This window comes from Armigeres subalbatus, chromosome 1 (genome assembly GCF_024139115.2).
Source record: "Armigeres subalbatus isolate Guangzhou_Male chromosome 1, GZ_Asu_2, whole genome shotgun sequence".
In the NCBI taxonomy this organism is placed as follows: Eukaryota; Metazoa; Arthropoda; class Insecta; order Diptera; family Culicidae; genus Armigeres; species Armigeres subalbatus.
Window position 1 is genome coordinate 48028566 of NC_085139.1, and position 15742 is coordinate 48044307.

The 15742-nt window shown below is 45.9% G+C and overlaps 2 protein-coding genes across 10 annotated transcripts in view; both read left to right on the forward strand.

Moving 5' to 3' along the window:
- Positions 1-8756: 8756 nt before the first annotated feature.
- On the forward strand, positions 8757-9698 carry LOC134206141 (uncharacterized). The gene has a single exon (XM_062681832.1). The coding sequence runs from the start codon at positions 8757-8759 to the stop codon at positions 9696-9698; it is 942 nt and encodes a 313-aa protein (XP_062537816.1).
- Positions 9699-13099: 3401 nt separating this feature from the next.
- The window catches only part of LOC134225218 (serine-aspartate repeat-containing protein F), a 45301-nt gene continuing 42658 nt past the window's right edge, over positions 13100-15742 (forward strand). Inside the window, exons 1-3 of one of the 9 annotated variants that reach the window (XM_062705119.1) lie at positions 14301-14315; positions 14397-14471; positions 14822-14945. In XM_062705119.1, coding sequence (XP_062561103.1) covers positions 14885-14945 — 61 coding nt within the window. In that variant the 5' untranslated portion in view covers positions 14301-14315; positions 14397-14471; positions 14822-14884. Of the gene's footprint in view, positions 13247-14201; positions 14946-15742 lie in introns of those variants that run through there. The other 8 variants (XM_062705109.1, XM_062705144.1, XM_062705135.1 and 5 more) reach the window with 8 other exon arrangements.

A 15742-nucleotide genomic window follows, 5' to 3' on the forward strand; every position in this document is an offset into this window, starting at 1 on the left:
GGCTTCCGAGCCCCTCGGACAGAGGCTTCCAAGCCTCTTGGAAGGAGGCTGCCCAGCCTCTTGGAAGGAGGCTTCCGAGCCTCTTGGAAGGAGGCTTCCGAGCCTCTTGGAAGGAGGCTTCCGAGCCTCTTGGAAGGAGGCTTCCGAGCCTCTTGGAAGGAGGCTTCCGAGCCTCTTGGAAGGAGGCTTCCGAGCCTCTTGGAGGAGGCTTCCAGGCCTCTTGGAAGGAGGCTTCCGAGCCTCTTGGAAGGAGGCTTCCGAGCCTCTTGGAGGAGGCTTCCAGGCCTCTTGGAAGGAGGCTTCCAAGCCTCTTGGAAGGAGGCTTCTGAGCCTCTTGGAGGGAGGCTTCCGAGCCTCTTGGAAGGAGGCTTCCGAGCCTCTTGGAGGGAGGATTCCGAGCCTCTTGGAAAGAGGCTTTCGAGCCTCTTGGAAGGAGGCTTCTGAGCCTCTTGGAGGGAGGCTTCCGAGCCTCTTGGAAGGAGGCTTCCGAGCCTCTTGGAAGGAGGCTTCCAGCCTCTTGGAAGGATGCTTCCAGGCCTCTTGGAAGGAGGCTTCCGAGCCTCTTGGAAGGAGGCTTCCTGAGCCTCTTGAAAGGAAGCTTCCAGGCCTCTTAAAAGGAGGCTTCCAGGCCTCTTGAAAGGAGGTTTCCAGGCCTCTTGAAATGTGGCTTCCTGGCCTCTTGGAAGGAGGTTTCTAGGCCTCTTGGAAGGAGGTTTCCAGGCCTCTTGGAAGGAGGCTTCCAGGCCTCTTGGAAGGAGGCTTCCAGGCCTCTTGGAAGGAGGCTTCCAGGCCTCTTGGAAGGAGGCTTCCAGGCCTCTTGGAAGGAGGCTTCCGAGCCTCTTGAAAGAGGGTTCCAGGCCTCTTGAAAGGAGGCTTCCAGGCCTCTTGAAAGGAGGCTTCCAGGCCTCTTGAAAGGAGGCTTCCAGGCCTCTTGGAAGGTGGCTTCCGAGCCTCTTGGAAGGAGGCTTCCGAGCCTCTTGGAAGGAGGCTTCCAAGCCTCTTGGAAGGAGGCTTGAGCCTCTTGGAAGGAGGCTTCCAGGCCTCTTGGAAGGGGGCTTCCGAGCCTCCTGAAAGGAGGTTTCCAAACCTCTTAAAAGGAGGTTTTCAAGCCTCTTAAAAGGAGGTTTCCAAACCTCTTAAAAGGAGGTTTCCGAGCCTCTTGGAAGGAGGCTTCCGAGCCTCTTGGAAGGAGGCTTCCGAGCCTCTTGGAAGGAGGCTTCCGAGCCTCTTGGAAGGAGGCTTCCGAGCCTCTTGGAAGGAGGCTTCCGAGCCTCTTGAAAGGAGGCTTCGAGCCTCTCGAAAGGAGGTTTCCGAGCCTCTTGGAAGGAGGCTTCTGAGCCTCTTGGAGGAGGCTTCCAGGCCTCTTGGAAGGAGGCTTCCTGAGCCTCTTGGAAGGAGGCTTCCGAGCCTCTTGGAAGGAGGCTTGAGCCTCTTGGAAGGAGGCTTCCGAGCCTCTTGGAAGGAGGCTTCCAGGCCTCTTGGAAGGAGGCTTCCGAGCCTCTTGGAAGGAGGCTTCCAGGCCTCTTGGAAGGAGGTTTCCGAGCCTCTTGGAGGAGGTTTCCAGGCCTCTTGGAAGGAGGCTTCCGAGGCCTCTTGGAAGGAGGCTTCCGAGCCTCTTGGAAGGAGGCTTCCAGCCTCTTGGAAGGAGGCTTCCGAGCCTCTTGGAGGAGGCTTCCAGAGCCTCTTGGAAGGAGGCTTCCGAGCCTCTTGGAAGGAGGCTTCCGAGCCTCTTGAAAGGAGGCTTCCGAGCCTCTTGGAAGGAGGCTTCCGAGCCTCTTGGAAGGAGGCTTCCGAGCCTCTTGAAGGAGGCTTCCGAGCCGCGTGAAGGAGGCTTCCAGGCCTCTTGGAAGGAGGCTTCCGAGCCTCTTGGAAGGAGGCTTCCGGGCCTCTTGGAAGGAGGCTTCCGAGCCTCTTGCGAGGAGGCTTCCGAGCCTCTTGGAAGGAGGCTTCCGAGCCTCTTGGAAGGAGGCTTCCGAGCCTCTTGGAAGGAGCCTTCCGTGTTTATGGGACGGCGGCCTCCGAGATCTTTGGTCGGAGGCTTCCGGGCGTTTTGGAGGGCGGCTTCCGAGCCTCTTGGAAGGAGGCTTCCGAGCCTCTTGGAAGGAGGCTTCCGAGCCTCTTGGAAGCAGGCTTCCGAGCCTCTTGGAAGCAGGCTTCCGAGCCTCTTGGAAGGAGGCTTACGACCCTCTTGGAAGGAGGCTTCCGAGCCTCTTGGAAACAGGCTTCCGAGCCTCTTGGAAGGAGGCTTCCGAGCCTCTTGGAAACAGGCTTCCGACCCTCTTGGAAGGAGTCTTCCGAGCCTCTTGGAAAGAGGCTTCCGAGCCTCTTGGAAGGAGGCTTCCGAGCCTCTTGGAAGGAGATTACCGAGCCACAATTGTAGAACTGTCAAATAGAAACTATGAAAAATAAAAGTACGAATTAAAAGTATTCGTAAAAAGTAAGTTTAACTTATAATTTTTTAATATTGTCAATCCTTTATAGAATTTAATAGGGAAAATTTATGGATTCTTGTTATTGGTAATTGTTAGTTTTTATTTTACATTAGCACAATTAATTTACTAATTTGGGTGAGAATTGATATCCAGGCGACGTCAGTTTTCCATAGATTATTCCCGATATGTTGATTTAAGACCATGCTGATTAGGTGGCCACTGCAGGAAAGTTGGGCGCTCGGTTTCACCCGAGGTTTCACCATCACCATATCGGGTGAAGTTTGCTGCGCCGGAAGAATAAAAGAGTCGGAAAGATGCTGTGAATAAATTTTTAATAACGTCTTTGATAACTTTCATAAGTTTTCATAACTTTCATAATCAACATCTCAAGTGACACTTTTTTAATGTATTAAAGTCTTGATTAAAGTGATACTTACCACCAAAACCTTGACCATAGCGCGATTTAAGTCGGCTGCACAATTTTTGTTCGATTGAGAATTTTCAAAGAAGAAAACAAACTGTTTGTTTGTGAGTGAAGAAAAATACAAACATTTGTTTTCTCTTTCCATCGTTCGGTGTCACAGCACCGACTATAGTGCTGTCCAATGAGCAGCTCGAAGTAGCTCGAAGTTGTTCCCGTCCTGCTCGTTCTTTTTTGTCAATAAATGGGCATGAGCAGGACAGGGAGAAACTTCGAGCTACTTCAAGCTCTCATTGGACAGCACTTATGTGTTGTTTACGTAAAGTGATTTAACGTTTTTTGAACATCTATGACGAAAGCGCGTACTTTTAATTTTACACACAGCATCGAAACAAAATACTTTTACATAAAATACAAACTTTTTACGAAGACGATTTTTACTCTCATTTTAAAGAAAATAAGCCGCTTTTCAGATAGATCAGCGCATTACAATTTATTGCATAGTTTTTTTTCTGTGTTGGAAGGAGGCTTTCGAGACGTGTAGAAAAAGGCTTCCAAGACGCGTAGAAGGAGGCTTCCGAGCTTCTTGAAAGGTGCCTCTTGGAAGAAGGCTTCTAAACCTTTTGAAAGGAGTCTGTTGAATTCAAAATCTAAAGTAGTATCGTAGTCCGTGGAAGCACAAACTGCTAGAAAACGATAGTGTGTTGATTCTCTCACTCTCAACTCTTCTTTCTTATCAGCTCTTAGCATTAGCAGCATTCGATCGGAAAGCCGATCGATATCAATCTTCGTCCCTATCATTCCATTTGATTATATAAATTACCTGCTGTAGAATTAGAGAGTCAGTCGCAAATAAAAATTCGAACGCATCGTACTGTAATATCGTCGCGTATATTCAGTAGAGCAATAAATCTCGTCGTCTATCGTTTCCAACAAAATCGCAGCACAATCAATTCAAATTCGAAATTGCTACATAAAAAATGGTCCTTCGAACCGGATTGTTTGCTGTTGGATATTGTGTTCGCGATTTTGTCTACGTCGGTTCGGATTGGCAAAGTGGAATTAAGTGATAAGAACTAAAGATCAAGCATATGCGAACTGTGAATAAATGAACGTATCTCGAACAATTACCTCCGCGTACAGTGTAGTTATTGCGAAACCATAGTTGTTGGTGCTAACGGTCGCTGATAGTGTGCAATCATCGAAGCCATCTCTCGATTGTGAAGCTGGTCTATTGCTGCATTGTTTCCGATCACCTTTGACGGTGGCGTTCTATAGCAACAGTGAGCAGACGTGGCTTGGGCATTACCGCGTGGGTTGGCTTGGGTACATCATCGACGATTGTAAGTACTGCATGCTGTATGTAATCCGATCGCGAGGAAATAATCACTTTTGAAAGATTTCCCGTATCGCTGAAGTTTTCGAGAATTTTGCATGATCTGATTGGATACAAATCACGGAATTTTGGCATTTTGGGTGGAACTTGGCAAAAACCTGCATATACACATCATCTGCGATTGTTTTAGTGCGCGCTATGGCCCCGAATTTAAGAAGGTTGGCAAAGGGAGAACGTTTCTGTCGGGATTCTTTGCGGAATCTGGCTCATCTGGTTGACGAGTACCAAGATGAAAGGGACAGTGTCATGCTCGAGGGGTGGAAAGAGCGTCTCGAGGAGATTTTTGATGATTATAAAGATACTAGGTTGCAGCTAGAGGTTTCAGATGAATTCCAAAATGATCTTAAGCAAAGGCTGGAGGCAGACGCACTACAACAATCGCAAAAGGGGCCTTCAGTTGAACCTCAATCAATTGAACAAGCGAATAGAGAGGCAAGAGCCATTCAAGAGGATTCATTCTGTCCAAAATTCAACTTAAGGGTAACGCATCCAGAGGAGTCGTACCTATTCCGGCGCAGCAAATTCAGGTTAAGCTGCCGGAGATCAAACTGCCCATTTTGATGGCACTATTAGGGAGTGGCCTTCTTTTCGAGACTCGTTCCAGTCGCTGATTGCGTCAAATACCCATCTTAGCGACGTGGACAAATTTTCTTACCTTCTTTCGTCCCTCTCGAAGGAGGCGAAGCGCGTAGTTGAGGTGATAGAAGTGACCTCCGATAATTATGCTGTGGCGTGGGAACTTCTTGAGAAGCGCTTTGAAAATAAATACCTGATCGTAAAGTCATACGTTGAAGCGCTTTTCACGGCCGATCCTGTCAAAAAAGAGTGTCACGAGTCTTTGAATCGCTTGATCGATACGTTCGAGCGCAATTTGAAAATGCTGGAGAAGACGGGAGAACGAACAGCCAACTGGAGTACATTGTTGGTGTTTATGCTGAGTTCTCGTTTGGATCCTGCAACTCTCCGCCATTGGGAAACCCACCGGAAATCTACACTGGTTCCTAGTTACACCGATCTCGTGAATTTCCTGCGCAATCATAGTCTGGTACTGCAATCCCTTGACGCGTCCAAAGGTCGACCGACCGATTCTTCTCGCTCATCCACACACCGCTCCCCCTCACATCCCACTAAGCTGAACGTCGCTCACGCAACCGTAACCCCTCAGAAATCATGCCCTTCTGTAAACAGTTGGCCCCTCACCCTATCAATGCGAAGTGTTTCGAAAAATGACTCCTGTTCAACGGTTTGAAGCCACTAAGAAAAACGCTCTGTGCATTAACTGTTTGTCACCTTCGCATCTCGTCAAAGCCTGTATGAGTGGAACTTGTCGTGTTTGTCAGCAAAGACACCACACAATGCTGCATCAAAGACCCATCGTCCCAAATAGCCAATCGATTCCACCTACCAAACCAACAGATCCACAGACTTCGTTCTCGTACACTCAGACCAACCGTCAGCAGTCTGCTTCATCGAGCAAACAGCCTCTGCAACCGGAAAGCCAACCCCAGCCTACGCGGTCCCTGCCCCACAAACCAGCCACTTTTCGATACCTGTCACCGAAGCCGAGCATATCGTTCCTGCAACTGTTCTTTTGTCGACGGCTCTGGTGAAAGTATTCTCTTCATCTGGCTTCTCATTGTGGGCCCGCGCATTGTTGGATTCCGGATCGCAGCTCAATTTCGTTTCGGAGAATATTGTACAAAAACTGAAGCTTCGTCGCACAAAGGAGTTCGTCCCAATCAGCGGTGTAGGCCTTTCGTCTACTTCTTCCAAACACACAACCATCATTCGCATTCAGTCTCACTGTGCTGATTTCGAGGATAATTGGAAGTTCCATGTACTTCCAAAGTTGACATTAGAACTGCCAAATCAAGCTGTTGATATTTGCCGATCGAGATGGCCGTCAGACGTCGTATTAGCAGATCCCACATTCGATCAACCTGGCACAATCGATCTGATTCTCGGCGTTGACATTTTCTACGACCTTCTACGAGATGGTCAAATTAAGCATGGAGGCGGAGATCCTGTGTTGCAGAATACTGCCTTAGGATGGGTAGTATCCGGGAAGGTTCAAGCAAAGATACCTTCTGCCTCGGTATCGAATTTTGCACACGTGGCACCTAGCCCAACGATTGAAGATCAACTATCACGGTTCTGGGAAATTGAATCGTGTCGCACGTTTAGCACTCACTCTGTAGAAGAGGATGAATGTGAAAAGTTTTTGAAAAACAGTCGAAAGGGATCCGTCTGGTCGTTTCATCGTCGCTCTACCGACGAAGTCTTCAGTGATTTCCATGCTTGGGAGTTCTAAAGATATTGCAGATCGTCGTTTCTACTCGCTTGAGCGTCGGTTGAACGCTACTCCTGCGCTAAAGGAAGCATACACTGCTTTCATACACGAGTACGTGCAACTCGGACATATGCAGCCTATATCGGATGCGGAAACCCATACACTTCCATCGTACTATCTGCCTCACCACTGCATCGTCAGACCTGACAGTATCACCACGAAATTACGTGTGGTTTTCGATGCGTCATGCTCAAGCGACAGCGGTGTCTCACTCAACGACGCGCTTCTGGTTGGTCCTGTCATCCAAGATGATTTGTTGTCTATCGTTCTGAGATTCCGGATGCCGCAGTTTGCAATCATCGCCGACATTGAAAAATGTACCGGCAAATCAGGGTGAGGAAGTGTGATCATCAATTACAACGGATTCGATGGAGAGATTCCGCAACCCAACCGCTGCAAACGTTTCAACTTACAACGGTTACGTACGGAACATCTTCGGCTCCGTACCTCGCGACTAAATGTCTTCAGAAATTAGCTGAAGATGGGTCCGGTAGTCATCCAGAGGCAGCATTGGTTCTTGGGCGTGACTTTTATATGGATGACATGCTTACTGGAACAGATAGTATCGAAGAAGGTCAGGAGCTCTGTCAACAGCTAATCGACCTGACTAATTCCGCTGGTCTACCCCTGCGGAAATGGGCGTCGAACAGCGCGGCTGTTTTAGCAGTCATTCCACCACACCTGAGAGATGAGCGCACCCTTTTCGAACTCGACTCTGCTGCTGCTCCCATAAAGGCGTTAGGATTACAATGGGATACTATTTCGGATGAGTTGCAGTTTAATGTTCCAAATTACAACACACAGCTGCCAGTGACCAAGCAGATAGTACTTTCGGATATCGCCCGCCTGTTTGATCCATTGGGTCTAGCTGGGCCAGTGCTGGTACAAGCAAAGTTGTTTCTCCAAGATCTATGGCGAGATGGCTGTGATTGGAAGGAACCGCTAAACGAAAATCGTCAACATCAGTGGCTGGAACTTCGGGATAGCTTTCAGCACCTGGCGGCCCTCAGAATCCCTCGATGGGTCGTTGCAACTACCGGAGTTGTGAGTTTAGAAGTCCATGGATTCTCCGATGCATCGGAGAGCGTACAGGGCCTGCATATATCTCCGTGCTGTGTCGTCGACAGGCAGCATCCATGTCAACCTGCTTACCGCTAAATCAAAATAGCACCAAATGGCAAAAGCAAAAGAGCAGGAATCGTCAGTCTTCCACGTTTGGAACTGTGTGGAGCCCTGCTATTAAGCCACTTATTCGAGAAGGTCGAGTTCAGTCTGAAACTTAAGGCCCAGAACTTCTTCTGGACGGATTCGGAAATCACGCTTTACCAAATTACAGCCAGTCCCTCACGTTGGAAAACGTTTGTCGCAAACAGGTGTTCCGAAATCCAGCGTATCACGGCGGATGGCATGTGGTCGCATGTTCCTGGCTCGGAAAACCCGGCAGACATAATCTCCCGAGGAATGTGTCCAGAACAGCTGCAAAACTACACAGGCTGGTGGCATGGACCAGATTGGTTATCGCAACCATCACGCTTTTGGCCGCCACTGGGGCGGCCGACAAACCGAAACTTCAGTCCCGAAGAGCTTGAAGAACGAACGGTATCGCTTCCTATGCAAATACAAGTACCAAACGAGTTATTTTTGTTGTATTCCACGTACTCTAAACTCGTTCGAACTGTAGCTTGGCTACAAAGATTTGCTCACAACTCAAGAGCCAAAGATAGAATAAACCGTCGCATTGGATTTCTCTCGACCGCGGAAATCAATTATGCTACGCTGCTACTCGTCAAAATCGCTCAACAGGAACACTTCGCCCAAGACTTGGCGGAGATCTCTCGAAATGGACAAGTTAAGTCCAATTCTCGCTTGAAGGCACTGTTCCCAATCCTCGTAGATGGTGTGATCCGTGTAGGTGGCCGGTTACGTCACGCCCCTGTTCCGTATGACCAACGCCACCCTATAATCCTGCCGGACAAGCATCGTCTCACAGAAATAGTAATGGTGCACTACCACCGGAAACTCCTACACACCGGATCGCAGCTTCTTCTTGTCATACAGGAACGGTTTTGACCGCTTCGTATACGGAATTTCTCTCGTCGAGTAGTTCACGCATGTACCACATGCTTCCGGTGCAAACCCAAGGTCTTAGAGCAGCTAATGGGAGAACTACCGGTAGAACGTGTTACACCCACCTTCCCTTTCGCTCATACTGGAGTGGACTATTGTGGTCCATTTTCATATCGCCCAACCCGCCGTGCTACTGCCATCAAGTGCTATGTCTCTGTGTTTGTCTGCCTCGTAACAAAGGCAGTGCATCTGGAATGTGTATCCGATTTGACCACCAATGCATTCATTGCGGCACTCAAACGATTCGTGGCACGTCGGGGCAAACCCGAAATGATCGAGTGCGACAACGCCCTCAACTTTCAAGGTGCTAAGCGAGAGCTAAAAGAGCTAGCTCGCTTGTTTCGGTCGCAACAGCACCAGGACCAAGTTTCTCGCAGCTGTTCGGAAGACGGAATAACTTTTAAATTCATACCTCCCAGGTCCCCGAATTTCGGAGGACTCTGGGAAGCCGCAGTAAAGTCTATGAAGAGCCATCTACGCAGAACTGTGGGCAATGTGATCCTCTACCAGGACGAATTTCAGACTGTTTTAGCCCAAGTCGAGAGCTGCCTAAACTCTCGTCCGTTGACACAGCTAACATCCGATCCAAATGATCTGGAGGTGCTCACACCGGGGCATTTCTTGGTGCATAGGTCCCTTACTGCTATACCGGAGCCCAGTCTAAACAGCATCCCGACAAACCGACTAGACCGATACCAACAGACTCAGGAGTACGTCCGAAGAATTTGGAACCAATGGCAGTCCGAATACTTGTCCGGGTTACAACCCCGTACGCGTTGGACTCAGCGGCGTAACAACATAAAGGTCGGAACTTTGGTTCTGGTCAAGGAGGAGAACCTTCCTCCACTGAAGTGGAGAATAGGGCGGATCACGAAGATCTTCATGGGAGATGACAATTGCATTCGAGTCGTCGATGTGCGCACGAAAGACGGCGAATACCGCCGAGGAATATCCAAAATCTGTGTTGCCTAATCAACTCGATGATGGCGGTGCTGTCGACCCACCTGAAGGAAACTGAAATCCTTCCACCAATCGCAGTCCTCTACTGCGCACCACCGGGATCTCGAAAGAACTCCCGTCCATGTATGTCGTTTTGTTTCAATTGTATTTCAAAAAACTAATGGAATGTTTTGTCTCCCTGCGTCTGCGATGGCATCGTTTGCATCAACCCGCCCACCGAGGTTCCAGTTGGCGGCTTCTCAACGGTCTGCATCTGATCCAATGCATTCACGGTATGTCCGATAGACTTGTGAATTTGCTAGGTGAAATGCATAGATCTGAGGAAGCTAGCTCAGCAACTGCCTCGTATCGCCATCGAAATCAAAATCAACCTAGAAGGAAGCCTCGCTCGCTTAACCGCCAACCGAAGGATGTCTAGCTTGCCAAGTCGTCGCTCGAAGGAAGTATTGTTCGTTACATCGTCGCTCGAAGGATGCCGTCGCTTGGTAACTCGATTCTCCATTCCGCACAAGTACGCTCAGTACTTCGCTGCCAACGGTCATCGTCCGGAAACGGACCCGTGGAGGCCGGTTGCCTCCGTCCCAGTTAAGTGTTTCTTATTTTCTTCATTTACTGTTTGAAAAAGCCGTCTATGTTTGATTACAGAATGAGGAGTCTAGGCGAGGACGACGCAGCCGACGAAGGAGACGGATGAGTAACAGAAACCCTGTCAGCATCCAGGTTACCGTGAGCTGCAGCAAACTGAAGGATCGACCATGTCAGCCGAGAAGTCACATGGCTTTGACCCATTCAGTCCCGAGATGTCGCCGAAGTAACACGTGGTGGCGTAAACAAACACACGATCCTGATACGAATATAACCGAACGAAAACGAAGCCTGTCGTCGAAGCCGCAACAATCGCATCGAAAGCAGAAGGAGAACCCAACGAAGTGATCAAATTAAAATTATAGAGAAATATTTACTAGTGAATTCGATAGCAAGTAAGGATAGACTTTGGCATGTGTTGCCCGCCGGTTATGAAATAATCCGGAGTCGTTAAAATTAACATTTTCACGGTGGCCGGCATGTTGAATTCAAAATCTAAAGTAGTATCGTAGTCCGTGGAAGCACAAACTGCTAGAAAACGATAGTGTGTTGATTCTCTCACTCTCAACTCTTCTTTCTTATCAGCTCTTAGCATTAGCAGCATTCGATCGGAAAGCCGATCGATATCAATCTTCGTCCCTATCATTCCATTTGATTATATAAATTACCTGCTGTAGAATTAGAGAGTCAGTCGCAAATAAAAATTCGAACGCATCGTACTGTAATATCGTCGCGTATATTCAGTAGAGCAATAAATCTCGTCGTCTATCGTTTCCAACAAAATCGCAGCACAATCAATTCAAATTCGAAATTGCTACAGAGTCTTTCGAGACGCATAGAAGGAGGCTTCCAGCCTCTTGCAATGAAGAAACTGAGATTTTTGGAAAAAGCCTTCATGTCTCTTAAATGAAGACTTCCGAACCTTTAAATTCAAGATTAAATCAAATAAAAAACATATTCTTAATATATGATTTAACATTTTGTTTCGATCAGGTAGATTGTGTTTGAAAATTAGTTTGCATTTTTGTCCCGATGCCATTCATACACTGTGCGGTTGTGTGGTTGTGGTGGGCAGGATTCAATAATATACAGATTGTCGTGCATATTATGTACGATAAAAAGTTTTGAAATAAAAACTTATACAATTATCAAAACTTCATCAAACTTTTTTTTTTGGAATTGTAATATATCCGTCATTACGCATTTTTGTCCGGGGTACCCCCTGGGGTCAGCGAAGGTATCCCCAGGTGTATATGTACCCATGTTGTGGTAAAACATTTTATAAGAACTCCAGGACAATTTGGAGATATTATAACTTCTCATATGGTTTGGTTTTTAGACGCAAATGATAAACAAATACTCGGAGGACACGATTGGGTTGATACCGGGGCTGTGGACATAATGGAAGTCGTGGTTGATTCGGTAGACCTTTTGATTCAAACTCCAGGACAATTTGGAGATCCTTCAACATCTCATATGATAGGATTTGATACGCAAATGAAAGACAACTATTCGGAGGACATGATTTGGTTGATCCGCGGCTGAGGACATCACGGAAGTCGTGGTTGATTCGGAAAAACATTTGATAAGAAATCCAGGACAATTCAGAGATCCTAGAACATCATTGTTTATTATAATACATTTTTCCTGTATAGTTTACACACAGAGTTCAAAGAAGATAACATGCTTTTAAATATTTTCTGTAGTTTCATACACCCTGTAGTATAAGGCGGTTTCATTAAGCACCGAATTACCACCGTATGCATATAAGTGATGCTCAAAATATGTTCCTATGTTGCAGTTGATGTCTTTCATATATTATGTCCATATTTCCATCATCATTAGATGTATAGATTATGAGTATATCATGAAAATTGCTTTTTATAAAAATCCGTTGCTTTACTCCCACAGTTCTAGCGAAAAATTGAACACCCCTAGACACAATATTTTGTAATGCCCAGAAACTAGAAGAGATGGATAAGAAAATCGGTTGAAAAACGAATTACCGACTGACGACTCGACTTCAAGTCCGATACACTGAAGACGGCCTTACAGTTGAGGTTAAAATACGTATCTGTGAAGTTAACAACGCGGTGGTATTAAATGGAACAGTACTAAACTCGTCTTACGACAAATGAATTAACAACCGAAGAAATGCCAAATCAGGCCAAGTTCCATTTGGAATATGAGCCATTGAAGACAGGTTTGGATTAGCGCATTTTATTTCAGGCGGATTTTTTATACACGGTTTTTCAATTTGCCTGGTTTCCGCGGTATGCATCACCCGTGTAAAAAAACGACTTCAGTAAAATGTGCTTTTGTGTTTCCAAAATCGAATGGGGTCTTTAGCTACTAAAGTGTAGATAATAATCATCGGAGTACACGAAATGAAATCTGGATGAATGTCGACTAATTTTCCTTATCTCAATATCGCAAGAAATAGGTTAATGTTTTCAGCATTTTCACTATGGAGTGCCAAAACTCTATAAAAAAAACAGATTATAATAATTATTACACATTGAAAAGCGGCATCTCAAATTCGTTTCCCTACGAATGATCATAATTGGATCGTAGATAAACCTTTCATTACACTCCTTGTAAAACGAAAGAAAGACACAACAAATTTTATCGTACATAAGCACATTCCTAGCAGATGGTCTTTTTCGCGATCATATTGATCGAGAATGACACATCACCCACGCAGTTCTACCGAGGACGATACTTTGAGGGACGTCATCAAACAAGTCATCACAGGAAGCCGCTCTCAACCGGCGCGCATCCTATGTATGATTACTCGTAACGTAACGCACGTAGTGCCCACAGACACATTCTTTACTAAGCGTAGCTTAGGAAATGACACTTTTATACTTTGGTCAGCAGGCGCCCTCCAATTTCCCGAGAGTTTTTCTGTTTCGTTTTAGGATTGGACCGGGATAGACCATCATCCGCTCCTCGTCGTTCGGTGTGTACATACAGTTAGTAACTTCGGCCGTGTTGTGGTTCCGTTTTCAAACAGGTTGATTGACAGTGTGCACTTAGGTTGTTAAATGCTGATACGCTTCGAACACGCATGAAGAGTTTGAGCGCGATTGAGTTTGAGAAAGACGTGGTCAATATAAAAAAATGCTTGTACTTGGCGGACCTAAACCCTTCTCAGCTAAGTTCGAGCGTATCGATAAGATCATCGCAAAGTTTGTCTGGCCGTATATGAAAATCTCGCATAAAGGAGGAAAATGTGCGAGGGCGAAAGTGTGCGCACTGGGAGGGTGATGTGTTCAGTTAAAAATAACTATTTGCTCTCCTCCCGAGTTACGAACAAATCTTTTGGATGGATTGCGTGGCAAATCAGGGTGGTTCTGAACTGAAAAGGTTGAAGTAGCTTATGTTTAAAATCTCTAATGCACTCGTCAAATGTGTAGGTTACAAACTTGTAATTTAGATCCCTGACAATAGTTTCTTGTAGAGTTCTATATGTATTACGGTTCGTGGTACAACTTCTGTAACACCAAATCCTAAATTTTCTGATTATTATTCTCGGTTGAAACACAATTCAGCTATTAAATGTCCTCCCAACAAGCTACCCACAACGTATTGACAAGATCGCGTAAAGACTTGGCTAGTCAATACTGCTGTTAACATGACACCCTTCAATACCAACTTAAACGACAGACAAGAACAATAATCAATCATTCTTAGTTCATAACGAGTTTTGAAAGAACTCCTCAGGACTCGAACTATTATTCACTTCCTTGCGCCATCAATAACAACCTTTTCATGGTTCGACCACCCTATCGCAGTTGGTATCTTCTGTGAGATATGATGCGGTGGAGATAATATTTTTCCCAGTAAATTTGAAAGTCTCACGAAGATCCCGGTTGCCGAATTGAGGTTTTCTCGCGCTCTCACTATTTTTCCTCCCCAAACCGAGCAGGTACACGTAATTCTGCAAAAGTGACTTGAGCCAGAGCAAATATCTGCACCGCACCAACAATTAGCCGAGCTTTTCTGCCAGGTGGAGGTCGTGCGGGAGTTTCCACTTGATTCGTCCGCTAGATTTAGTGAACATTTTGTCATAGTATAATTAATATATTTGATTTTTGATTTTCTGGAAATTTATTTTTGCAGTGTGCAGCATTACAACGAACCTTTTCCAATAGACTGATTAATTTATTAACGGAACTTCGAAACGCTAATGTGATAGTGAGTGATCCGATTGATGTGTTTCTTGCATGGTTTCATTTTATTTTGAGAGAAGAAAAGTGCGAATGGAGCCGAATTCCTTTCAGGAACAAGAAAACGACATTACGAAAAATTATAACGGAAAAATCTTGAAAATATAAGAAGAAAACGACGATTGAGAGAAAAATAGAGTGTTTTTTGCGATACGATTCCGTTTATTTCTTGACCATTTTCCTACCTCGCGCTGGTGTGTGCGCGCGCGGAGGACAGTGTGAGAGTTTTGAGCCTGAAAATCTCGGCAGTGTGACTCGGGTATCTGATGAAAATACTGATTTTCCTCTGATTTTTCTTCACGCTGAACCCTTAAATAGGAAAAAAGCCTTTCCTCATAAGGCACTGGCACGGACGGTGGATAGCAAAAACGGAATTCCAGCATGGCGCGGTTATCGGTGTGGGTCCTTTTAGGACTTGCACTATTCACACTGTCGGTGCACGGTAGGTTCATAAGAAAAGTGAAATTCTTCCGATAGTAAATCAGTGAGTGCGATTCGAAAATATCGTGTCGGTGCATCGACGACCATCTTGGTGGGGAAGAAGATAAAACAGATATTGATGGATTCGTCTTTCGTCCTTCGAGGAACCCGCAACTAAGAGTGCAACGGAAGTATGGACGTATGAAAAGCCACGAACGTTATATAATCGAATTATGCAATGGTTGGAAAAATTCAGCTGATCTTCTTAGAAGATAGATCGCAACGTTGTGTGTATAAAATTTTGGTGGGCGCTATCTACGAAAGACCGAGACTCAATAGCAACGGAACGTACGTATGGGTTTGGTGATTTCCTTTTTAACCAATGACAGTGAGTAAGGTTAGCGAATTATTTTTAACATCCCGCGACGACTTTGCTGTTGGATTCGTCTGTCGTCAAGATTAAAACTACTTATGTCTGGTATGAAACCAATGGAGCTCCGACTATGCCAGAAGGGTTACATAGGCAACTGGTGGCGTTATTCTACAGGTGATCAACAGGTTTATTTTTGATCTGTTAGTAGGGTGTACCCGTGATGAAAAAGAAATATTGGCATTATGCGGTTCACACAATTTCGTAACCTGTATGTAACTGTATGGTGGTAACATCAAGTCACGTTCGTTACAATAGTTAATGATTTTGAGAGGAACTTTGCCCTCTTAGATGGAAGCAAAACATTCTATAACAGCCCAGATCTATTCTGCCTTGTCCTTGCGATTGTCAAAGATAAATTGTAAATAATTAGTAGGGAAGGTATAACA

Bases quoted from the DNA above. Each gene is read 5' to 3' on its own strand.
- LOC134206141 (XM_062681832.1), top strand. From the start codon at position 8,757: ATGGGAGAACTACCGGTAGAACGTGTTACACCCACCTTCCCTTTCGCT.